Consider the following 26,095-nt stretch of genomic DNA (forward strand, 5'->3'; position numbering starts at 1 on the left):
CATATGGTAGATGGGAAGCCCAATTGCTTGAGCCACATCACTTCCCTAAAATGTATTTTTATTACAGAAGTTGTGAACTTATACAACAATCATGCACGTGTGCAGAATTCCCATACAACACCCCTTCACCAACACACCATACCATGGTGGAATATTTATTACAGATTATGAAGTAATATCATCAGCCCATTAACTCTAACCCGTAGTATACGTTTGGCACACTTTTTCCATGCCCCACCCATTATCAACACAGTACATCTTTGGCATAGATGCATGAATATTAAATTATTGCTCTTAACCACAGTCCATAGGTCACTCCAGTTGTGTTTTTTCCATGCTTCTCCACATTCCTCAAGAGGCAGCATCTCTAAAGAGCACTGTGGTTTGGCACCCTATGCTTTGAGGCACAGCACCCTGTAGCACCCTGTTCTCCCCGCTTATCCACATGCCTTCTTAAAGTTATCATGTACTTTGACTCAGGATCGTCTCACCTGGAGAGCTAGAAATTTGAAAAACAGGAACTGTACTTTCCTTGGGCTGCTCAGAATAGCGGATATTTAAATCCCTTGGTCTTAGGAGACACACATGACAGATTTTCATTTTTTGCAGAGTCCAGGCAAAGGCGAACCCGCTGAAATCATTTTAGGAACCGAGGCAGTGGTTCCGGGTGATGACGACCCCGCGTTTCCTCCCCTGAAATCAGAGGACAGCGGGATCGGGCTGAGCGCTTCGTCGCCGGAGCTCTGCGAGCACCTGCGGGTCCCTCGAGTGTCTCCGGGGAGAGATGACGTGTGGAAGAGGGGCGGGAGCATGCAGACGGCCTTCCGCTGCACCCAAGAGCTGATCGCAAACTTCGCCAGCAAGAACATTCTCGGGGCGCACCTCGCAGCGCCTGGAGAGCACAAGGCAGAAGAAGAGCCTGGAGGCCGGCGGGGCCAGGGGGAGGCCCAGGGCCCGGCGGGGGCAGACCCCGGCAGGAGGAACTCGTGGGAGCCCAGACCCATCACCGTGCCCCAGTTTAAGCAGATGCTGTCAGACTTGTTCACCGTCCGGGGGTCCCCGTTCAAGACGAAGCGCCCCGAGTCGCCCCTGCCCGTGCCCAGCAGCCCCTGCAGGAAGAAGGAGGAGGAGTGGGATGTCGCGCCGGTGGCCGTGGACCTGGGGAGCTCGAGGGAGGACTGCAGGGAGGCCTTCGCGGCCGCCTGCCACCTGCTGCTGGACTGCGCCACCTTCCCCGTGTACCTGTCGGAGGAGGAGACCGAGGAGCTCTGCGAGGCGCTCTTCCAGCTCCCTGGTGAGAGCGCAGCCCCACCCAGCTCTATCGGCCACATGGCACGACTGGCGGCGACAGCCGCGCTGGGCTCCGGCTTGCAACAAGCGCAGCACTCGCCACATTTGTTTAGTTGTGTGGGTTTTTCTTGTGTCTTCCACTAGATTGCACAATGGTGGAGGCTGGGCCTGTGCTTTTAAATCTTGAGTGCCCAATATAGCCTATTAAAATGGCTAGAACACACAGAAAAAAGGGGGAAAAATGGCTAGAACATACGGAAAAAAGGGAGGGGGGGATGGCTAGAACATACAGAAGAAAAAAAAAGGAAAAAACATAAACAGTGCTTAGTAATAGGCTGTAAGGAGACTATTTCGTGATACCTATTATTAAAGATTTGTGTAAGGCAGTGAGCCCTTTAAAGAAAAACAGGAAGGTAGAAAAACAAGGAAAGATAATTAAATTGCTGGGAACACAGGGCAAAAAATTATCCTTCTGTCCACATGACGTTAACTTTAACTTTGTCTCTTTGCTCAGTGACAGAACTTGGAAGGCTTGCATTTAGGGTTGATAGCCTCAGTATATTTTTAAACTCTTTTAAGCCCATAGTGTGTCCCCTACTCCAAAGAGAGCCTTCAAAATACATTTTGAACTCAACCCCAGCAAAAAATGGAACTTCTAAAAAATTTAAAAAATAAAAGCAAAACGAAACAAAAAGTTCTACATACCCTGAAAGCCCTAGACTAAGACGTGGGGAATTTGAGTATCCTGACGGGCACGGGGTGCTGCGGAGCCCGGCCGTGGGGGCGCCATCTCACGCGTCCTCTCTGGCCCGCTTCCTCTCAGGGGCTTGCGACCCCAGCTTCCCGTCGTGGCTGAAGTCCCTCATGACCATTTGCTGCTGCGTGACCGACTGCTACCTCCAGAACGTGGCCATCTCCACCCTGCTGGAAGTGATCAACCACTCACAGTCGCTGGCCCTGGTCATCGAGGACAAGATGAAACGCTACAAAAGCTCCGGGCACAACCCGTTTCTTGGCAAGCTGCAGATGGTCACTGTCCCCCCCATCGCTCCAGGGATACTGAAGGTCATGGCAGAGAAAACAGATTTCTATCAGGTACCTCCCACCAGGAGCGAGGCGGGTGGGACACTGATTTCACGTCCCCCGTGACGGTGGCGTGGGCGACTGGGATAAGGAACGTGGCGGCTCTGGTGGCAGCTGGAGAGGGCTGTCTGAGACCTGAGCCTGCCCCGCCTGTGTCGGTACCCCCGGCTGCTGGCACGATTTCTGGCCCTGCAGGGAATCCTCAAACTTTCATGTTCAGTTTTAGGCCGACTGGCCTTCACATGTGAGGATTTAAAAACTTACCTAAATAGATGGTGGAAAGAAAGCGTGCCCTGATTTGTAAGGGTAAAAGCTTTGAGGTTCTTTAGCCTTAAGGAAAGAAGCTAAGGGGTGACTTAGGACTCTGTCAAGTTTAAGAATAATGATTGAAGATGACGGGCAGGCCTTGTCCATGTTTCCTTGGGAACAAACTTAAAAAAGAAAAGTTTAAAGTTAAATATTGTAAGATTCAGTTGATTGCAAGGAGCCGACAGCTCCTCCAGCTAGTTCATGAAATAGTTAAAACTTTTTACGAAGATAGAGAAGCCCATGGCAGTAAAAGGGCAGCTGGGTCTTACGGGGTGCACACTGGGCTGCTGTTAGCCCCCAGAGCTGCTCTCCCTGCCTGGGCTCTTGCTCTGTCCGTCCTCTCTCTCCTCCCCAGGCTTCGCCCAAGTTTTGTTGGCCACTGTGGGCCTCAGGTCTGTGTTATGACCCTCAAACTTGGTTCCCATTCCCAGTGGCTCTTCCTCTCCTTATAATTCTGAACTAATCAGTCGAGCATATTAGCCTGTTGCTGAGGCCCCCCAGGTCGGTGCCTTCTGCTTGCCCAGCCCACCGCAGCCGTGAAGGGGGCTGGGGAGGTAGGAGGTCACGTGGGCCAGGCAGGCCCCGGCCCACTCGGCGGATCGTTGCCCTGCAGGTGGGTGGTGGGTGGCGTCCCGAAAATGTCTCAACTGAGGAACCCTTGAACATCTTCAGAGTGTGTGTGTGATTGAGATAGTGGGACCAAACCATCCTTTTAGGTCTGGACAGCCTCTCCTCTGAAAGACTTTCAAAACAGGTGGAGTCTTAACCTGTCTGGGATAAGCTCTTCTACGAGTTGTTTAACTGGGGCCGCCTTGCAGCTGCGTTTCTTTAAAAACAGCTTTATTAAGGTATTGCACATACCGTGTAATTTGCCCATTTGAAGTGCACCATGCCATGGTTTTTAGTACAGAGTTGTGCCACTTTATTGTTTCCTGTATGTCTCATCCTTTTTTGCTTCTCTTTTCCTCCTTTACTGTTTTCGTTTTCATTAGGTGAATATTTTGTAGGATAGTATTTTAAACCATTTAGCAATTTTTCACTGCATTTCTTAAGGTATTTTTTTTTCCAGTGGTTTCTTTAGCACTTACCATAGACATTTTAACTTATCAGAACCTACTTCAGATTTATGATAAATTAACTCCAGTGAGATCTAGAAACATCCCCCTTATTCTATTCCTTCTCCCTACTTTTGGTGTTACAGTTAAGCATATCACATCTACATATCATACAAATCTAACGATGCATAGTTTGCTTATTATTTCATGTGATTGTGTGTCTTTTAAAGAAGCTGAGAGACGGAAGGAGAGCAAGTATAGAGTTTGTTATAGAGTTTATCACATTAACCTTAATATTTACTTTTTTTTCATTTGTTCCTGTGAATTCAGGTTACCTCTGATGTCCTTAAACCAATACCACCTTGCTCCCACCTGCTTCCTTTATACTGTTATTATAAAATATATTACATATAATAAATTATATTACATGTTACAGACCCAGTAAAACAATTATACACATATTGCTTTGTATAATTGCATTGTAAATCAGTTAGGAAAAGCAGAAGATATAAGCCTTTATACTGTATTTTATAACTACACGATTACCTTTCCAGCGCTCTCTTTTTGTGTGGATTTGACTTACCGAGTGGAGTTAACTTGTAGTCTGAAGTTTTGTTAAATCCAGTATCTAGTCATTCTCACAGACATTTTCTGTTATCTCCTTTGTGTGTGTGTGTGTATGGATCAAACTTCTCTGTTTCTTTGCATGTCCTATAATTTTTGTTTTAAGCTGAACATTTCCGATGCTTGCCGATCCCCCTCCCCTGCCTTGGGATTGTGGATGTGGTTATTTGCTCATTTGTTTAATGACTTGGCTGGAATATTTTAGCAAAGCCTGTTTCCCCCACCTTGTGAGGCCTTTGGTATCCTTCTGGGAGGGTGCAGCCTTGTGGGTGCCCACAGGCCCCTGGGATGGCAGTACTTAAACGGGGCTCCCTTTGTCTGAGGCTTTCCCTGATCTTTCTCTAAACTCAACTAATTATCAGCTGATTGCCCCATTATTTCCAATAATGCCTTGGGTCAGAAATTATTCCATGGCGTAATCCAATTAAATTCAGACAGACCCCTTTGCAAAGGTAGTTTTTGAGGCCAGTCTTTGAGATTTGTTCTGGCCCAGGAGGTCTCTAGGCCAGGGAAAGATCTCTCTCTGGTAAACCAGCTGGCCTACAGTTTAGCTTGTGGCTCTCATTGAGATACCATCTCCCTTTGATTGCTTACCACCAAATCTCCATTGTTTTCAAGAGCCATTGTAGGCTTAGCCTTCCTCATGCTCTGTTCCAGATAAAATCAGTACCCTTGGGAAGGGCTACAGACGATGGTTCTTTTAGCCTGCCTCTCTCCCTGGACAAAATCTCTGAGCCACCACTCTGGAACTGGGGGTGGGAACAATAGCAAGCTTCTCGAATGATATTTCTGCAGGGCACTGGGTGGGGGGCAAAAGCCTCTGGTGTCTGGGCTTGCCTCTCGCACTGGGGAACGTTTCACCCCATAAACCAGGGCAAGGGGTACTGGGCCCCATATTCTTGGCTGCTGGAGCCTCCATCTAAAAGTGGGGGCAGGGTAGAGGAAGGGAGTTGTTGCTTCTTGGCTGCACTTGCCTGGAACTTAGCTGTGGCAATGTGGAACTGGGGGGTCGGAATGAGAAAGGCTGGCAGTCTGCCCCTTCCAGAGAGATACAGAAGCCTTGGAGTGGGAGCTAGGGGGGCGGGGCCGTCATCGTGGCCACACCCAGTGGAGTGGTGCTTCCATCACACTGAGTGGGCGGGCAGGGGGGAGGGCGGTTGGATAGGGAGCAGCCAGGCTCCCACTCTTCTTACTGAGAGTTAGTGGATTTAAAATTTTTTTTTTCTAATTTGAGAAGTTGTGAGTTAAAACAATCATGCATACCATACAGGATTTCCCGTACACCCTCCCACCGCCAGCACCTTACATTGGTGTGACACATTTGATACATATGATAGAATGTCGTCCTACTACTACCGCTTTCTGTAGTCCATAGCTTGTATTTGGTGTGTTTTTCCCACAGACCATCCTGTTATTAACACCATGTGTTAGCATTGTATATTTGTTATAGTTCATGAGAGAACTTGTTCTTATTTGTCCTGTTAACCACAGCCCATCATTCACCACGGGCTTCTTGAATCCATAGGATTTGAAACCAGGAATCACATCACTGGAAGCAGCAGTGATTGGGCAAGTCTTTCCTTGGTCCCATATAGACCAGGAATTTTGGCATATTTGCACTGCAGACACGGAGGAGAAAAGAAGAAAGAATTTAGTCCGCATAATGGGGGAAAGCTGTTAATAGAATAAAAACAAGAGCTTAAACACTTTCCTCTTGTTTTGGTATGCTCTTTCTGAAGCCTTGATCTTTATTTTGGCTCAGGTAGTAAACCCCTGAGTACCTTCCACAGTGCACTTTTATAAATGGTACAATTCTCAGGAGCCGGGCAGTGGCGGCCGCACCCGCCCATGCTGCAGATGCAGCAACGAGAGAAGATGAAGTGGCCTCCCCAATAGGCAGGAAGTGCTGCAGGTCCTCGGACTACAGTTACAAGGCTGTTTCCAGATTCCAACCTGGACCTTTAGCCTTTCTCTCATTCCTGTAGCTAGCTCAGGTACTAGATCCTACTGCCGAAAATGCAAAAAGAGAACAAAGTTGGCCCTCCCGAGAGTAGCCTAACCTTTGTCATCAGATGGTAATGGCAGATTTCAAAGCACCAAAGGAAATACCCAAAGCACAGGGACACAGTCAGGCAAAATCAGATGAGGGGGCAGACGTGGTGTGTTTTTTTGGTGTGTGATCAACACCAATGCTCAAACAACCCTCCCAAATTTTATTAAACCTTCCAGGAGTCTCTTAACACACAGACTCACCATAGAGACTGTTAAGTGAGGGGACTACTTCACTTAGAAAAAAGCTTCTGTATTATAAGTTTAATTGTAACTTGATAGTTGGAAATCACTTTCCCTTAGATTAAAAATATTAAAATTAGGTACTCGAGCCAGTTAATGTTTAATTTTGATATGGGCCAAGAAGACAGTTTTGGCATTAGAAAGAAATGGACCCAAAAAATGTGAATTTATTTTCTCTAAAATGTGCCTAAATATTAGTCAATGAGACTCTGCTCCTCCTGCCCCATGGAAGGATGCTGCACAGATCCCCCCGGAGGGACCAAGCCCGCCTAAGCCTTGTCCCTGCTGGGCCAGGGGCCCTGCCAATGGCCTTAGGAGGGGCAGCAGCAAGTTGCTGACCCCCAGAGGTTAAAGAGCAGAGATGGGAGCGGGGCGGGAGCAGGACTCAATGTCCTGCAGGTAGGCCGGGCAGCTGGCACAGCTCGGCTCCCAGAAAGGTAATGGATAGTTTGCACAAGGGAAGCCGCGTGCCCCCACTTCCTTGTCAGCGCTGCACAGCCACCAATTTCAGCAAAGCGGAGAGTTGTGAAGCACTGCGGTGTTTCACGCGAGGCTGGGAGACCCCCCTGAACCTCCTGGAGGCCGCCTCTCCGGAACCCCCAGTGCCGAGCACAGCGCGAGGCTTGGTAGGTGTTTGCTGAAAGAACGCTGAGCTCAGGGCGAGAGCCGCCGTGGTCTGAGCTGGTGAGAAACCGCCCTGTGCACCCTGTAAAGTTGCCCATTGCCTGTGTCACCCTGTGGGTTGCTTTGTTTCATTCGGGCTTGGTTTGGTTGCTTCTGGTCCTCCCTATCAAGGTTTCCCACATAACAGAGATCGGTAAAAGCCAGGACACCGGCACTGGGTCCGGCCTACTAGCAGGAGGGAAGTATCGGTCGCCTGTGTTCACGGCCTTGCACCTGCCTTCTCCGTGTCCCAGAGGGTGGCTCGCGTGCTGTGGAACCAGCTGAACAAGGAGACCCGGGAGCACCACATCACCTGCGTGGAATTGTTCTACCGGCTGCACTGCCTGGCCCCGACAGCCAGCATCTGCGAGGACATCATCTGCCACGCCCTCCTGGACCCCGACAAGGTGTGGCTCTGCGGCCGGGAACCTCCGTCCCACAGTGGCTCCAGCAGTCAGCCGGCCTGTCGCCTGCCGTGCCCAGAGCCGACTTGTGTGTTCTGGTGACATCCTTCTGGGGCTCAGTGGACATCGTGACAAGTGACCAGAGGGGCTAGAGAACTCCAGGAAGCTCAAGCCCGTAGTATTTTGGTCATTTTTAAGGCTCCCCAGGGAAATCTGCCCCATGTCCCATGATATTCCCAGGACCCACCACTGCTCACAGGCTTTCTGGCCATGGATGAGATAAGCAGCTGTAAAGAATTCATTGTCCCTTTCAACCCTGGCTCTCTTGAAAACACTTTGAACTTGCCCTTCCAAGGCAAGGTACCCAAGGATGCACCTGCTCTTTTGATTTACGTAGACCACAGGGCTCAGGCGTGTCCTTGGACACTGACCCCTCTTTCTTAGAGTAAGTGGGAAAAGAGCAGGTGCAGCGCCTCCTCGTCCTTCTAGCCCAGTCCCGTGGCAAGCACAAACCCAAGTCCAGCACCCCTACTGGGGCTGCCTTCCATACTGCTGAGCTCTCTTGTTTTATTTCATTGGGGTTTGTTGCGACTGAAAACAGCGTCCTCTTGGAGAGCCACGTTCCTCACTCCCGCTTATTCCCCAATCAAGGGCACAAGGCTGGAAGCTCTATTCCGATTCTCCGTAATCTGGCACCTGACGAGAGAGATCCAGGGCAGTCGAGTGACGTCGCACAGCCGCTCCTTCGACAGGTGAGGCGTCTCTCTCGTTTATCCGTGAAGCAAAAGGAAACCCTGCAGGTTCTTGACCTGTCTGCTCGACCGGGGCTGGGGAGATAGGGAATGTGTGACATCGGAAACATGACCCTGTTTTCTTGGTGCACAGCAAATGGTTACCACGACCCCCAAGTGAATTTAGGCCTAACCTGTGTGAATGCAAGCCTGGGATTTTAATTCTGTAGCAAAGGGGCTTTTGCAAAGTTCTCCCACTAGGGAGCCCCCATCGCACTGGTGTCACCCTGGGGGTAGGCGCTTGTCAAGACATCAGCTGTAGGTTCGTTCCATCCAGGCTTTTTTTTTTTTAACAAATCAATTTTATTGCTACATATTAATAAAGCATAAATCCATCCAAAATGTACAATCCATGGTATTCGGTGTAATCACATATTTGTGCATTCATCACTTCAGTCGTCCTTAGAGCACTTCCATTATTCTAATAATGATAATAATAATCAAACAAACAAAACTCACCAGCCCCTAAGCACTCTCTATGTTTCCCCTGCCTTACAGAGCTGCTGCTCTGTCCTTCTCGCCAGTATACTTACATTGTGTAAAATCAGTCTTACGTGTGCAATATCACCCATATTCATGTTTTACGTGAAGTTTTACTCTCTTATACAGTCCCATGTTACATTTTTTAACTTTCCTTTTAGTAACGTACATGACTTTAGAGTGTCCCTTTCACCCACTGTCATGTCCATACAATAGCACTGCTAGTTAGAAACACCATGATGTGCTTTAACCATTTCTATTCATTTCCAAAGATTTACAAACAGCATTTTTACTGATTCTGCACAGAATAACCCTCAGCTTTCCATTCTCTAACCTCATTCTACTTTCTGGTGACCTGTATTCTAATTATTAACTCCAGGAGTTTACACAGTATGTTTAATTCATAATAGCTCAGTCATGCAGTATCTGTGCTTTTGTGTCTGGCTTGCTTCAGTCAACCTACTGTCCTCCAGGCTTATCCACGTTGTCATATGCTTCACTGCTTCATTTCTTCTTGCAGCTGCATAATATTCCATCATGTGTATACACCACAACTTGTTTATCCATTCATCAGTTGATGGACACCCGGGTTGTTTCCAACTTTCAGCAATTGTGAATAACACCACTATGAACATCAGTGTGAGGGTGTCTGTTCTTGTCACTGCTCTCAGTTCTTCTGGGTATATACCTAGGAATGGTATTGCCAGGTTGCACAGCAAGTCTGTATTCAACTTCCACAGTAACTGCCAAACAGTCCTCCACAGTGACTGTACCATTCCACATTCCCAGCAACAGCAGATAAGTGTTCCTGTCTTTCCATGTCCTCTCCAACACTTTAGTTTTCTGACTTTTTATTAGTGGCCAGTCTTATAGGTGTGAAATGATACCTCACTGTAGCATTGATTTGCATTTCCCTAATCACTAGTGATGTTGAACATTTTTTCATGTGTTTCTTTGCCGTTTTTTTTTTTCTTTAGACAATTAGTCTTTTCAAGTCTCTTTTTCACCATTTTTCCATCAGGTAGTTTGTCTTTTTATTGCTGAGTTGTATGATCTCTTTGTGTATCATGGATATTAAACCCTTATCAGATATGTGATTACCAAAATATATATATTAGGCCCTTGATCCATTTTCAGTTAATTTTTCTGTAAGGTGTGAGTTAGGGGTCCTCTTTCTTTCTTTTGAGTATGGCTATCCAGTTCTCCCAGCACCATTTGTTGAATAGACTGTTCTGGCCCAGCTGGAAGGGCTTGACAGCCTTGTCAAAAATCACTTGACTGTAGATGTGAGAATCAATTTTTGAGATCTTGATTTGGGTCATTGGTCAATCTGTCTTTATGCCAGTACCCTACTGTTTTTACCACTATAGCTAGGTAATATGGTTTGACATGCAGAAATGAGAGTTCTCCAATTTCGTTCTTTTTAAAGACATTTTTTTTGCTATTCAGGGCCCCTTACCCTTCCAAATAAATTTGATAATTGGTTTTTCCTCTTCTTCAAAAAAGGCTTTTGGGAGTTTAATTGGGATTGTGTAAATCAGTTTGGTAGAATTGACGTCTTAATAATATTTAGTCTTCCAGTCCTTGAACACAGAATGTCCTTCCATTTATTTAAGTTTTTTTCAGTTTCATTTAGCAATGTTTCGTAGTTTTCTGAATACAGGTCCTCCGGGTCCTTGGTTAAGTTTATTCTTAAATATTTGTTTTAGTTCCTCCTCAATTTTCTATACTTCAGTAGTGTATAGAAACACTCTTGGTTTTTGTGTATTTTTTTTTATTTCTCCCCCTCCCCCCCCCCCGCAGTTGTCTGTCTGTTTCTATTCGCTGTGTGTTCTTCTGTGTCCACTTGTATTCTTGTTAGCGGCACCGGGAATCTGTGTCTCTTTTGGTTGCATCAGCTCTCCATGTGTGGGGCACCACTCCTGGACAGGCTGCACTTTTTTCGCGCTGGGCGGCTCTCCTTACGGGGCGCACTTCTTGCATGTGGGGCTCCCCTACATAGTGGACACCCCTGCGTGGCACAGCACTCCTTGTGCGCATCAGCACTGCACCATGGGCCAGCTCCACACAGGTCAACGAGGCTCTGGGCTTGAACCCTGGACCTCCCATGTGGTAGGTGGACGCTCTCTCAGTTGAGCCAATTCCCCTTCCTGGTTTTTGCATATTAACCTTGGTTCCGCCCAGGCGGTTTTTAAAAGTGACCCAGCAGGCTCTGAAACCCTAGGTGTGGGCACAGACACGCGGCCCTTGAGAGGTTGGGCTGGTTCTGAGGCCCGGGTTTTGGCATCTTAAAGCACCACTGGTGATCCTCAGGTCAGGCCCAGGCCGAGGGCCAGTCACCTGCCGGACTCTGCCCAGCATGGTGTGAGCTCCCCAGGGCCATTGTCGCAGTCAGAGCCACGTGCCCGGAGTCTGCCGGGGTGGCTGGATGTCCGGCCCGACAGACGAATCGATGTGCTGTTCCACTTGCAGGTCCCTGTTCGTGGTGCTGGACAGCCTGACCTGCTCGGACGGCGCCATCGGCGCCGCAGCCCAGGGCTGGCTGGTGCGGGCGCTCTCCCTCGGCGACGTGGCCCGCATCCTCGAGCCGGTGCTCCTGCTGCTGCTGCAGCCCAAGACTCAGAGGACCTCCATCCACTGCCTCAAGCAGGAGCAGGCGGCCGGTGAGCCCAGGCCGGGCCCTGGGGTGGGAGCGGGAGGAGGGTGGCCGCCCGCTGGGCCCCCATAAGGCACGTAAGCCCACCTGGCGTTCTTGCTAGATTCCAACGCTGTGAAATCCTTGGTAAACTCGCGGGGACTGCTAAAACCTAAGTGTCAGCTGAACCAGCACTTAGAAATGCCTGTTTTCAAAGAAAAACCAGATTGTCTTGTTATAAGAAATGAAAATTTTAGGAACCCATGTTCCAGTAAAAATGGCTCATTCTTGATTGTTTCAATCGAGAAAGCCATGCAGATGCATCTAAGGTGGGAGGAGAGGCTAACGAAGCATCGGTCCAAATGTCCGTGAAGCCAGTACCTTCCCTGAGGACAGAAGTCATCGCCGTGTGGCGTTGGCATGAAGTTGTTGAATCGGGTTTGCTAGGCCAGTGCATCTTCGCAGGCCCCCTGCCTAGATATGGGAGCATGGGGTCCCTCTAGCGAGGGCTGCCCCCAGGTGACTGGGGATGTCGAAATGTGTATGTTGACCAGTGTGTTCTACCTGATCTATAAAAAGAGCCTCTTCCTCATGTCACTTCTATCTGCTTTCTGAAGTTCTCCCCACCTCTAAAACCCTGTTAACATATAATCATAAAGGCTGAAGAAATAAACCTTTGGGATTCAGAGAACTCCCAGAGGCATCTTTAACAAATACTTAAAAGAATATAAGTTAGAGGAAAAAAGAAAAGAAAAACAAAAATAAATTCAATGAGTTCATTAAACTTTGGTAGTTAAACCTTGCACAGTTTCTGAACCAACATTACTTCCTAACATAAAGTTATTTTTATGATTTCATGCAATTTTGTAAGCCATGGTTAGAAGCTGTGAGTTACTTTGTTCAGCTCATTGGGTTGTAAATATTCTACTTATGTCACAAGAAGCAGTTCACAGCCTAGCACCTAAATAAGCAAATGTATGCACGAGCCGCCTTCCCCTCTTTGCAAGGTGTGGCCTAAAAGTGCTCCCCCAGTTTTCCTTGAGAGGGCTAGCTACCTTCTCAGAACTGGAGGGATTTCATCATTGCACAATGTATATAAGAAAGCAAGATTCAAAGTTCGGACACTTAGGTATAAATTAACTACCCTCTTAAAAGTTTGCCTGTCATTTATGGCACCTAAAATTTGTAGCATTTCACTGTCTGTCATAAGAAGAAAAGGTGAACTCCACAGCTCATTGGGGTTGAAAGTCTCGTAGCACTGCCCTGCCACAGCCTCAGGCCCCAGAGTCTTCTGTCTGCCCTTTTCTCTGGACCACTCACCTCCGCCCTTCCTCTGTAATCCTGTAGAAATCTGTTTCTAAAACATGACTGTGGATTGCATGCAGCTGCTCTGGCTGAGTGCTTCCTCTTCCTTCTTGCCTAATGTGCTTATTGTTCATGAAATAGAAGTATGAAAGCTGAATAGTCAAACTGTTTGGCAATGCCAAAGCCTTCTGGCTTTCACTTCTTTTTCAAAGAGCCCTGAGTATTTAAAAGCATTGTATATTTTCCGACTACGGAAATATTAGCATGCTTATTTTTTTCATTGAAATAATAAGGTAGTAAACGCATAGGTCAAAGTCCCTTGTAATGCCAGCTGATGGAGCTAATTACTGCTTATGGTTTGGCAGTTATACTTGTAGGCCTTTTCATGGCTGCATTTTTTTTTTAACCTTTGTAAGATTTTATTTATTTGTTTATTTCTCCCCTCCCCCTCATTGTTTGTACTTGCTGTGTGCTGTGTCTGTAGGAGGCACCGGGAACTGAACCTGGGACTGCCAATGTGAGAGAGGCTTGCTTGCACCACCTCCGGTCCCTGATTATTTGTGTCTCCCATTATCATTTTCTTCTTGAATCTCTTGTTGCATCATCTTATGTCAGCTTGCCGCACCTGCCTGTCATGCCAGCTTGCTGTCTTCTTCAGAAGGCACCGGGAACCGAACCACAGACCTCCTGTGTGTTAGGCGGGAGCTCAGTCACCTGAGCCACACCTGCTTCCCCATGGCTGCATATTGTAAACACTTTCCCCACAGCGGGCTCCACCCACTGTTCTGCAGCTTGATTTTTTCTCTAATATATGCATATTGCTCCATCTCAACACTTATTGCCATATCATTTGAAAACCTGAACAGTAGCAGGGTACTGCCTGTGTGGACCATGGCTTTTTCAGCCAGCCCTTGACTATGGACATTTTGTAGTTTTCCAATTTTTTACACCTGGTGTTTCAATGAATACTTTTATCCTCATAGCTTTGAAAACCTTCTGCTGAGGTTTCTGTAATTTTCAAGTAGTTCCATTTCTTGAAAGGGAACTCCTGGGCCAAAGTAATACGCATCTTCCAAATTGCCCTCCCCCCTAAATTATGATAGTAATATTTCCTACGACAGCGCAAGTAAACTACCCTGTTCCTTGGACATTTGAAAAGACCTGTTCTCGTTACTCTCCTACCTTTTGCCCACTAATAGCGTGGTAGGTTCACATGGAAATTCCCCTTTTAATATTGCTCCTTCCACCCGGCTTCAAGACCAAGGTCACGCCAAGGCGGATGGGCCCTAGCGCCCCTCCTCGTCTGAAGTCCTTGGCCCTCGTTTAATTTCCAGAAGGCTTGCACCGCTGGTTCGGCCGGAGGAAAACCTCCTTCAGGGAGGCGTGGGGGGCGCCCGAGCCCCGCGGAGGCAGCCCCGAGGAGAGCCTGCAGCTCGGCCAGTTCACCACCGTGGACCGCGAGGCCCTCTGGGCCGAGGTGGAGAAGGAGCCCGAGAAGGGCCTGCCGGGGCACGAACCGAGCGAGGAGGACCTCGCCCATCCCACGGAGCCCCTGGCGCCGGCGGCCTGCGGCGACCCGGACAGCAGCGGGCACACCGAGTCGGCCGACGCCAGCCCCCGGCTCACAGACAGCGAGAACTCGTCTTCCTTCTCCTCCCCTTCCCGTGACCCACAGGAGCCGAGCAGCGGGAAGAACTGCTGCATCCCCCTCCCCGTCGGGGCGCACCCCAAGCCCCCCACCCCGCTGGCCGTCCGCCCCGCGGAGGGCACCGGGGCCCCCGCCGGGCTGAGCCTGCTGCGCGCGGACTCGGACAGGACGCAGGCCTCGGAGTCACTGGACAGCGACTCTGAGGCCGACCTGGAGCTGCAGTCCCTCACCTCGTCCAGGCTGCAGAAGCAGCAGAGGGAGAGGCAGGAGACCGTGGAGGCCCTGTTCAAGCACATCCTGCTCTACCTGCAGCCCTACGACTCGCGGCGCGCCCTCTACGCCTTCTCGGTCCTGGAGGCCGTGCTCAAGACCAACCCCCGAGAGTTTGTCGAGGCCGTGTCCAGTGCCAGCACCGACACCAGCTCCACCGCCCACCTCAACCTCATCTCCAACCTTCTCGCCCGCCACCAGGAGGCCCTGGTGGGCCAGAGTTTCTACGGAAAGCTCCAGAGCCCGTCCCCCAATGCGTGCCCACACTCCCTGCTGATCGAGCTCCTCACCTACCTCTGCCTGAGCTTCCTGCGTTCGTACTACCCTTGCCATTTAAAGGTCTCCCACCGAGACATACTCGGCAACCGAGACGTGCAGGTCAAGAGCGTCGAGGTTCTAATCCGAGTGATGACCCAGCTGGTGTCCGTGGCCAAGGCTTCTGAAAGGAAGAACGTGGAGTTCATCTGCAGCCTCCTGGAGAGGTGCAGGGTGCAGGAGTTTGTCCTGCTGTCCCTGTCGGCCTCCATGTACACGAGCCAGGAGCGCTACGGCCTGGCCACCTGGGACGGGGCCGCGGCCCTGCGCGACGACAGCCTCTTCGAGGAGAGTCTCATCAATCTGGGGCAGGGCCAGATCTGGAGCGAACACCCGCTGCAGATCGAGCTGCTGAAGCTCCTGCAGGTGCTGATCGTCCTGGAGCACCACCTGGGCCAGGCGCAGGAGGAGGCCGACCCCCAGCCGGAGCTGTCCCGGGAGTGGCAGCGGGCCCTGAACTTCCAGCAGGCCATCGGCGCTGCACAGTACGTGCAGCCCCACCCCCTCACCTCCCAGGGGCTGCTGGTCTCCGCCGTGGCGAGGGCCCTGCAGCCCGCCTACGGCTACGGGATGCACCCCGCCTGGGTGGGCCTGGTCACGCAGTCGCTGCCGTTCTTCGGCAAGTCCCTGGGCTGGACGGTGGCCCCGTTCATCGTGCAGATCTGCAAAAACCTGGATGAGCTGGTCAAGCAGTACGAGAGCGAGTCTGCGCGGCTCTCCACCAGGTAGGCGGACGCCTTCAACGCACGCTGCTTGTTTCACCTGACGGTTTTTGTAACCCACGGCCAATTTGCGTAGACCCGGGTTGGAGGGTGATTGCGGTCTGATCAGGGGCCAGTTTAGCCTTGTCGAGAGAGGGCCTACGAACACCTTGATGTTGAATTCCGTGCAGCTCCCCACACTGTTCAGTGTCGAGGGGCAGGTCGGGCACGCGCCCTTGTTTTTACAAAACAGAAATAAAAATGTGGATCACCTTCACAGGAATCCTAAAACATTTTAAGACATCTTTCCAAGGTGACCGTGTGAATATAAAGTAACACAAAAGGTGTTATTATAATAATATCTCCCTATGAAACCCCCACTTCATTTAAGTAGTGACACCTCTCTGGTTGACATGTGTATAGAGACAAAAGCCTTATTGCCCAATTCTTAAAAATTCTCACAACCCATTTTCTCATTTCTCCCCCAAAGCATCACCTCCAAGAGGGAAAACATTTCTCCAGATTATCCGCTCACTCTTCTGGAAGGTCTCACAACCATCAGTCATTTTTGTCTTTTGGAACAACCCAACCAAAACAAAAAGGTAATTTTCCCCCTGAGCTCGAGGCAGCTCTGCTCTCCTGTCTCGTCTGCAGTGGGTCTTGACTGCTGCGGTGGGTCCTGCGCACGTGGATAACGTCCGCTGCCCTTGGCGGGGGAGCCAGCCTTGCCCTCTGTTTCATCAGTGACTTGCTGATAAGACGTAAAGGCATTTGTTTGATGTTAGGTTCCTCGTCCCCTTTTCTTCCTGCGTATTTGTTATTTGCTCTCCTGGTGCTCATGAATTCTGAGATGGAAACATTATCGTTGTTGGCTGAGCTACCCCAGGCTAGATTTTAGAATGTACCTAATGCTTTGGTTGGATATTTGAAAAATTGTGTGATCTGGAGCCTCCGATTCAGAGTGGTCGATGTTGCTAGAAAGCCCTGGATCTAAGTAACGTCCAGGCAAGCAGAGGGCTTCTGGCTCACTGTGCATGGGGCTCGCCCAGATTTAACCCCGTGAGCCCCGCTCACAGGAGGAGAAGCTGCCCGGCCTCCTGTGTTCACTGCGTTTCGTAGACAGCCGTGGGCGGGGACCCCGCCAGCCTGAGAAACGCCAAGCACACCATCCTGGAAGAGCTGCCCCGCGTCGTGAACACCATGGCGCTGCTCTGGAGCGTGCTCCGCAGGGAGGAGGCACAGCGCAGGCCCCTGGACCTCCTGGGAGCCACTCAGGGGTCCTCCTCGGTTTACTTTAAAACCAGCAAGGTAAGAGCCCTTCCCCTGCGGTGGCGTCTTTCCCCTGTCTTGTGTCGGCCCACCAAAAATAGATACTCGCAGACGTGAAAACACGGGCAAATAATCCAGCAAGGCCCAAACTAGAAGCCCAAGTGTCCGGGTTGTTCCTCATGAACGTTTCCTCTTTGTGGAACGGAAGGCGTTGCGAGTGCTTCCCAGCCTACTTTCTTACTTTTTTTCCTTTGCCTTCGTAAAAAAAAATAAATTTAGCTGAAAATAAGGCCCCTGGGGGCCGGAGCGGGTACCTAAAGTATCGCCTGTCTCTCGGAAGCTCCTAAGACTTGTCTTTGCAGCACAGCACGCCAGGGCGGGGTGCCGGGGCGCCTTTGAGTTTCTTTATTAATCCAAAGATGCACGATTCAGGGTGTATTTAGCTCCTCCTCTCAGGTTTAACAGCGTCTGCCTGGGAAAGCTCTGGGGCATCAGGGCCCGAGCCGCAGGCCCCAGCGGTCTGCGTTCCCCGCTCAGTGACCCGGCCCTGTCTGGTGTCAGTTCAGTGTGGCCTCGGAGCCCGCAGGCAAGGCCTGTGGCCCTGCCGGGGCGGCTCAGCGGGCAGGGAGCTGGGCTCCCTCCGTCCCCAGGGCCCTCGGGCTGCCTCCGTGCCGCCGTGTCCTCAGCTGGCAGCGCGACACCAGGCACCACCCAAGGTGCCGCGGGTCTGTCGGTGCACTCAGCCCTCATGCCAGCCCAGGTGGCGGCACGGTTATCCCTCCCAACTCACAGAGGCGGCGGTCGGGGGCTAGGGGGTGCGGCTGCCTGAGCCCGCACAGCTGGAGCACAGCCCAAGCCCCCCGCCTGTGGCCCTGTCTGCGTGCTTTCAGGTACAGCGCTGCACGGGTGGCCCCCAGAAGTCTCTCTCGGTTCCAAGGGTACCCTGGGAGTCTGCTGTGTCTCAAGCTCCCACAGGCACCTCCTAAGCCCCCGTCTGCCCTCAGAAAGGTCCAGCAAACTCTTAGCCTGTCCGCCTGTCGGTGAAGGCCGTCATTAGTCCCCTACCTCCCTGGGCCCGTGGAACGATTAATGACAGCAGGGGCTAACGTTTATTGAGCTCGTGGCCTCGGGCTGGGACCCCTGTCACCTCTGGTGCAGAAGCCGTGGTGGCATAGCTGGGACATCGCCATCCCAGGGCTGTCGGCACTGAGCAAGACCCTAAACACAGACAGTGAGGGGCAGGGGGCTCGGGGCCAGTTCTTTTGGGGTCCCTGCTGTGCTTGTCCACTCGCGGGCGAGGCAGGTGGAGCCCCAGCAATTTATCAGCGATGGGGAGAACTTCCGGGAAACTCGGGCTGCCCAATGTGTACCCCAGGGCGGGAGGCAGGAGGGAAGTGTTCCTGAGGCCGAGGGGCTTTGCCCAGAGCCCCGGTTGAGTGGGCTTGACCAGGGCAGGGGGTTTAGGCTGGGAGGCCCACAGGGCTCACACAGGAAGGAGTGCGGCCAGCTCAGGAGCCGAGAAGGACCCCAAGGGTGGCGTGTGGCGTCCAGGGCACGCCATGGGTTTCTTTTAAATCAGTTCAACAGTGAAATCAGTTAAATAGTATTGCAGGACATTACAAAACAACTTTCCTAATGAACACAAGCCCTTCTTCAGCTAAGCAGGACAAGCTGATCTGCGGGATTTCAGGATAGAAATGGCGGGGGCGCAGCTGCGGAGCTGCCCCTTTCTCGGCGCCTCCGTGAAGTGTTGCAGGCTTTCTGCACAACGCTGGCCTGCACGGCGGCTCACGGGGTCTTCACTGCCACCCACCACTCTCCTGCTCAGCAGGCCGGCCTGTGCCTTCGCCCTCTGCCTGCTCCCTGCACCTGCCCTCTGGCCCCTGCGCCTCCGTCCCTTACCCAGCACCCTCCAGGAGGAGCTGGGGCCGCCTCTGACAGTGCTTCCCTGGGCAGCTGAGCGCCTCCGCTCGGGGTCGGGAGTAGGCAGGAGACACATGAGTGATGGCTAAATGTATATGACACAGCAGCCCTGTATCCCGTGCCAGTAACTCTCCTTTTCTCCCCATTTTCTAGACCATAAGACAAAAAATCTTAGATTTCTTGAACCCCTTGGCCGCCCATCTTGGGGTTCCGTTCACAGCAGCGGTAGCAGCAGTTTGGAGCAGGAAGAAAGTTAAACGTCACAGTAAAACGAAGGTAAAGTGAAAGACTGCAGTAGTAATGAATCTCACCCTGACAAGGAACACACAGAGTCACACGCAGTCAGAGCTGATGCTGGAGGCCGTCGTGGGAAGCCGTGGGCATTGTTTCACCGGGTTAAGTGGCAGACCCCAGAGCTGCGCCTGAACCCCACCTGGAGTCGCGCCTTAGGTGGAAAGGGAGTGGAGCCCCACTCTGACCTCCGTTTTCTGGTTTTTCTATGATGAATAAATACGTGATCATTCCAGTTAACCTTCTGACCTGATAGCGTCGAGCACCCCCACGAGCCTGCCGCCTGGCCTGAGAACATCCGTGAAGGCCCCGCTGCGCTCTTCCCGGCCGTGGGACCGTGTTACAGCTGCTCAATCCATCATAGTCAGGGACGTTAAAGTCCTCATATTTCTGCACCCAGAGATAACTTCAGTTTACATTTCGTCCTTTTCTTCTTTCCCGCAGGCTGAGCCTTCTGAAATCCTCCAGGGACCTGGGTTTACATACTTCTGCAAAACCCATGTTTTTCTTCTTCCTCAGCTCCCTCTTTTCTCTCCATCAGGGGTCCCTCCTGGGACCTCCCTCCGAGAGTCTGACCCACCTCCTGGCCTCTCCCCCGAGCCCCCCACTCGACGTGGGCTCTGATATCTGGGGGCAGGGAGGGCGTTGGGGCCCCAGGCCACGCTGCCGATACCCGCGGGGCCGCCTCAGTGAGGAAGCCAGTGCTGCCAGGTTTCCTTCCAAGCGCGTGTCACCGCGTTCATCAAGGCTGTACCCGGGGGTGGGTGTAGCTCGGTGGCTGAGTGCTTCCCATGTACGAGGTCCCGGGTTCAAACCCCAGTACCTCCTGAAAAAATGAAAAGCCTACCTCCCACCGGAGGTGCCCCTGCCTGGGCCAGCTAGTGTCAACCTGATTTTCCTGTTTTTCCTGCTGTCCTGTCCCTTTGGGTTACTCTCCTGATGCCAGCCCCCCTCTCTTACATTAAGTATATCAATGTCTAAAATACATCCCTAACTTGAACATACCAGCGTTACTGCCCCATCATCAAGTCCACCTTTTATTCCTAGCTTGCATCAGATACTTACTACATCATTAGAACTAAATACTTACCTAATTTTCTACTCTTACCAGTGGAATGCTTTGCCCAATCCAATGGGAAACCTTGATTTAAAAGATGAAAACAAGTTTCTACTCCCAGGCCAACTGTGATAGAATATATTTTTTGTGTATATAAAAATGTATTTTTATCTTCACCCTGTCCTTTTTAAATGAATCCCGCCCCCCCCCTTTTTTTTTGGCAGATTGTTCCTGTGGCAAGCGCATCCCAGCTAACCCTCGTCGACTTGATTTGTGCACTCAGCACGCTCAAGACGGACACGGTGCTGCACCTGGTGAAGGAGGTGGTAAAGAAGCCTCCACAAATTAAAGGGGACGAGGTGAGGACCCGCCGAGCCAGCAGGTCGGGGCTAGGGAATTGCGAGGTGAACGTTCGGCATTCTCTGCTATTCTGTTTCTCCTAAGTGTGTTCGGGGGAGGGATATAGGTATCGAGAGTGGCTAGGAATTCCTGGTCTGGTAGCATGGAAGCTGCTGTTAGTGGGTTTGCGGGGAGACCCTGTGAAATGGGTTTGACGACAGGGACTGTGATCTCTTTATGGCTGGGTGGAGCATACCGCCCAGTGCTGGTCCTTAGCAAGAACCTGTCTGCACCAGATTCAGCGAAATCTTTAGAAAGAGGAAATGATGCTTGGCCTCCAGGAACTTGCAGCCCAAAAGGGCGAGTTAAAATTTGCATAATTTTTATAAAGGAGAAAATAAATACCGTAGGGCATAACTAATGCCAGCAATTCTGAGAAAAAAGAAATTGCCTCTGACTGCAAGAAAGTGGCGCCCAGGATGCAGGTGGCATTTGTAGGGTGACGTGAGTGGGCCCGAAGCTCAGGCCCTGCGTCGCAGCTGAGGGGCACCTGTGTGTACGGACCTTTTCTGGTTATAAACGGGATTTGAAAACAGAACAGACTTTTAACATTCATATGCCCTTAGAAGTATTTGTTTTTTGTCTCTACCAAAGCAGACCTCTTTGCTAAATGAATACGAGCAGCTTTGCTCTTCATTAATTTGAGAGACACTTTGATTTATTTTTTTACTTAGAAATAGTTGCCTTCTGTCACATGTTTTAAAATTATACAATTAGGAAAAACTTAAGAATAATCCCCTTACGTGAAAATTAACGAAATGGAAAAAGTGATTAGTAAGAAATACGTTTTCAGATACCAAGGGCAGCATGCTTGGGATGGTTCGCAAAAGCTGAACCTTGGGGTGGAGTTTTTTGTTGTGTTTTTTTTAAAATCAGAGACTTTTTTTATCCCATAGTGGGGACACTGACCCCAGGATATCTTATCAATTTTTCTACCTAATATGCTGACATTGGAGTAGGAGCTCTCCATTTGCCCTTTGTATTAGTCAGCCAAAGGGGTACTGATGCAAAATACCCCAGAAATCTGTTGTCTTTTATAAAGAGTATTTATTTGGGGTAGGAGCTTACAGATACCAGACCATAAAGCATAAGTTACTTCCCTCACCAAAGTCTATTTGGAGCAAGATGGCTGCCGATATCTGCGAGGGTTCAGGCTTCCTGGATTGCTCTCTTCCTGGGTCTTGCTTCTCTCCGGTCTCAGGTCCTCTGTTTTCTCCACAAGGGCAGCTGTAGACTATGAAACTCTCTAGACTTTGCCTCTCTCCCCAAGGTCATCTCTAGACTATCAGGTGAACAGCTCTCTCTCTCCTGGGGTTTCTGCCATGTCTAAGAGCCGTCTCTATTCCTCTTTGTTCTTCTCCTGGCTCAGGTCCTTCTTCCCAGGGCTTGCTTCTCTTTCCTCTGTGTGCTAACTTCCTGGGGTTCCAGCTCAAGACTCCAGATCAAACTCCAAAGCAAAACTCCAACATCAAAATCTCTAACTCTGTCCTTTGCCGTGTCTTTTATCTGTGAGTCTCCACCCACCAAGGGGACTCAATACCCTACAGCTGTGGCCCAGTGAAAGCCCTAATCATAATTTAATCACGCAAGTACAGACCAGTTTATAAATATAATCCAATATCTATTTTTTGGAATTCATAACTATATCAAACTGCTATCCCCCTCATCTGGAAGGGCCTCTTGCACCTGGTACAGGGTAGCATTCTACAGAAATAAATGGCTGTGCCTGAGAGTGGGCCATGTGCCTCATGTAGTGGGGATCTTAAATACTAAAGCAGCTTAGCCCTTACTCAGCTGATACCCAAGTTGGGAAAAGAAGGTATGCTCCCCTAAAAATGAACACCGTGAGGGTGTCTGGAACTGTCAGTGCTTGTGGAGCTAGAGGCACGTGCGTGGACTAGGTGCTTCCAGAGCCTTTGTTGGAGGCTGCCCCCAGCTCCGGAGACTGCCGGGTGGTCCTGTGTCCCCTCACTCGCATGTGTACATATTCAAGTAATTTAGGTCTGCAGGACAGGGCCCAGAAGAGAGGAACAGGGACGGAGGGGCCCGAGGTCGCAGCCTGGACCCTTGGTAGGTTTGCATTTACAACTCTGAGCCCGTCTCCAGTCACACGCTGGTGGTTAATCCCTCCCACGGCCTTCGAGCTGTAGGGCCGCAGGTGATCTGTCCTCCTGCTGGAGGCTCTGAAACAGCTGCTCGAAGCAGACAGAGCAGGCACCTCCAGGCTTGTTACATCACATACTTGGATTTCTACAAACACCTGCCACTTACCGTCTTGTCTCAGGCTAAAAAGAAACTAGATCATGCTTGGTTGCTGGGTTTTGGTGGTTCTTCAAACGTTTTGTGGTTCGTTTAATTAATTAGCTTAACTTCTGTAACTTCTAGAAACAGGAGGGAGCACAGTGTGTGTTTTGAAACCAGTTTCCAGGGAGGCCAGACAGTTGGGGTTTAGAGAAGTTGGCTGGGCTGGGTTGGAGGGACTTCCTTCAGCTGAGAAGTGGAGTTTCCTACTGTCTTCCGTCAGTGGCAAAGTGCAGATCATCAGCTCCACGCTGGCCCCTGACTCTTTGTCTTGGGGGGTTCCGTTCTAATTCCCCGTTTTCCCCAGGAACAGCTTAACCCCTGTGAGGAGCCTGGAAAGGAAAGTGGCAAACTGCATGGCATCCCGTGGCCAAAGTCTGCTGCAGGGTGCTGATGCCTTGGGACCTCATAAGACACGTTCGTTTTCGTTACACTGCAAGATATTTTCACGACTATTTTTATATTTGAAAGCCTCTTTGCCTAAAAATTCTTTTCTTTGTCAGGACATATAATCTGTTTCATTTTGTAGTTGGATTCTGTTCTTGCCTTATTTCCTACCAACTTGGAGTAATCGGTTTTGCTTGAATTTTCAGAAATCGCCCCTCGTGGATATTCCTGTGCTGCAGTTCAGCTATGCCTTTCTCCAAAGGTAAGGCAGCCCCTCAGAAACACACCTGAGTTACAGATGACACCGCAGTAACCATAAGTAGGAATTCTGGTTGTTGATTGGATTTCTTAACCTCTTTAGAACCTTTCTTCAGGAAATACTTGAACATTGTCTTAGTTCTTTCCCAAGGCATGGGAATGTGCTGGTGATTTTATTTTTCCTTCTCCAGAGACCTAATCTGACATTTTAAAATCCGTGTGCTGGCCATTCAAACACTTTTTGTCAGCAAAGCTTTATTTAAGGCCTATTAAACTTTAAAAGCATCAGGTTTGAATTAAATTGATACCAAAAGTAAAAATTAAGGAAGTGCAAAAAGTGTCTTTTAGGAAAAGGAGAAATGCTTATTTTTGGTGCTACCCTCGGTGCCATCCCGTGTCGTCTGCGGGATGGTTCTGGGGTTTACTGAGCATAACATCTGCCTGAAGCAGTCTCAGCTATCGGGGTACTGGGAGCAGACGTCTCAGGGTTTTCTCAGGTGTGGAAAGGACACTTTACGGGGCCCTGATCTCATGAGAACAACATCCCAGCCACAGCTTCCAGACACCTTCGCTTCAGGGGGCACTTCCTGTTACAGGAAATGCAGGTGAAGGGGGTACAGACCACTTCTCAGGAGGCCACCCTCTTGTGCTCACGTGTCTGTCAGGAGTTTCACAATATGTAACTCTGACCGCCAGGCTGTCTCCTTGGTTCACACACTCAGCATTCCATAGGGAGCCGGACTCACCGTGTTCTGGAGTCCAGGGTTACAAGAAGGTGGGCCAGGTTTGTGATCCCAGGTATCCCGGGGTCCGTGCATAAGTTCAGACCAGCTGTTAACCCTTCACCCTCCAGGATGATGGTAGTTCTTTCCTCCGGGATTTAAAGATGAGCTGGGCAATTCTACTACCAGTGGTAGCTAATACTGTAATACGAGCTGACCTTTGCTGTAGCAGCAGAAGTCGTACCTGAGCTTCACAGCAGCTGCAGGTTAGATTTTTATCATCCTCCTCTTGCAGAGGATAAACCCCATGGCCACGTGGCAAGTGGTGAGTCGGGGAACCAGGCCTTGGCCCGGGCCCCCCAACTGCGGTCCAAGTCCTCCCCTGCTGTGCCAGGGGGACAGTCTCCTTGGAGTGGTCTTCGCCGAACCCCCCTTATTCCCGAGAACTGCCAACCACAGTCTCCTGACGGGGGACCCCTGCCCGAACGCTGTCGACCTTCTGATGGGTGACGTCATGTTACCAGCCACATTCTGGAGGCCGACATTAGAGCTGGGAAGGCCCGAGCTCCAGGATGGGCATCTGGTTTAAGGCCTTCATTTTACAGGCGAGGAAGCCAGGAGTACATGGTCTGTTAACAGCAGGGCTCTGGGTCCCCCGCTCCCAGTTCTTAGCAGAATACCAAAATTTAACTTAACGTCTGTTTTAATGCAAAGAGCATGAACAGACCAGTCAGCTATGCCTCCTTCTCTTCTGCTCTTCAACTGCCTGGATCTAAGATGTGCATGTGAGTAAATGTTTATTGAAACTCCTCGTGGTTGGATTTTGTCCTCTGTTCTCAACTAGGCTGCCGGTACCGGCCTTGCAAGAGAACTTTCCTTCGCTGCTGGGAGTACTGAAGGAGTCCGTACAGATGAACCTGGCTCCGCCTGGATATTTTCTGCTTCTCAGGTATCATGTCACAGCATTAGCATCACCACGGCATTTTCTCTTAGATCCCATTTCAGCTCTGCAGCCTTCTCAGTCTGAAGTCGACTCTCTCTCCACAGCATGCTGAACGACTTTGTAACAAGAACTCCCAACCTGGAAAACAAGAAGGATCAAAAAGACCTGCAGGTGTGTATGCGAGAAGGTTTATTTAGCAAACTGTTACTGTCCCAACAATGTTGTCCATCTCTAGCAACATCATGACAGCTGATAAACTTTGGGCATCATTTGATCTTAAATATTTGTATTTGATCTCAATTCTAATTCTGTCGGTTGCCATCTTTAAAGCACTCAGGTATGCTGGTGTCAAGGCATGCCACCACAGGCTTGGGTTATGCTTGGGCAGGCTCGCGTGGAATTTACACGACATCCCCTCCCTCCTCACTGTGCTCAGATGTGTGTGAAACTTGCTCATAAGCATAACTGGAAGTATAATAGGAATAAGAAATCTCCGTCTAGACACAGATTCCTTAAACCTTTTATTTTTTCCCCTTTTAAAAGCAATACGTAATCATTGAAAAATTTGAAAATACCAAAAAAAGTGAAGCTGCTTACCCATAGAAGGAAAAACTCCTTACAGTCAAATGCCAACTAATAAACTTAAGAGTTAGAAAAATCATCATTTTGCAGCCATTATA

General features: G+C 50.1%; 1 protein-coding gene across 5 annotated transcripts in view; it reads left to right on the forward strand.

Moving 5' to 3' along the window:
• DOP1B (DOP1 leucine zipper like protein B) overlaps positions 1 to 26,095 on the forward strand; it is a 111,390-nt gene that overhangs the window by 55,073 nt on the left and 30,222 nt on the right. For all 5 annotated transcript variants that reach the window (XR_009185635.2, XR_011648718.1, XM_058296210.2 and 2 more), the window contains exons 14-26: positions 610 to 1,294; positions 2,114 to 2,385; positions 7,571 to 7,723; positions 8,372 to 8,472; positions 11,464 to 11,654; positions 14,266 to 15,889; positions 16,356 to 16,467; positions 16,985 to 17,173; positions 19,211 to 19,333; positions 20,630 to 20,764; positions 23,699 to 23,754; positions 25,317 to 25,421; positions 25,520 to 25,586. Coding sequence is in view for 3 of the 5 variants with exons in the window: in XM_058296210.2 (XP_058152193.1) it covers positions 610 to 1,294; positions 2,114 to 2,385; positions 7,571 to 7,723; positions 8,372 to 8,472; positions 11,464 to 11,654; positions 14,266 to 15,889; positions 16,356 to 16,467; positions 16,985 to 17,173; positions 19,211 to 19,333; positions 20,630 to 20,764; positions 23,699 to 23,754; positions 25,317 to 25,421; positions 25,520 to 25,586 (3,813 nt within the window). In the remaining 2 variants the exon portion in view is untranslated. The remainder of the gene's footprint in view (positions 1 to 609; positions 1,295 to 2,113; positions 2,386 to 7,570; positions 7,724 to 8,371; positions 8,473 to 11,463; positions 11,655 to 14,265; positions 15,890 to 16,355; positions 16,468 to 16,984; positions 17,174 to 19,210; positions 19,334 to 20,629; positions 20,765 to 23,698; positions 23,755 to 25,316; positions 25,422 to 25,519; positions 25,587 to 26,095) is intronic.

Source organism: Dasypus novemcinctus, chromosome 4, assembly GCF_030445035.2.
Source record: "Dasypus novemcinctus isolate mDasNov1 chromosome 4, mDasNov1.1.hap2, whole genome shotgun sequence".
Taxonomy (NCBI): Eukaryota; Metazoa; Chordata; class Mammalia; order Cingulata; family Dasypodidae; genus Dasypus; species Dasypus novemcinctus.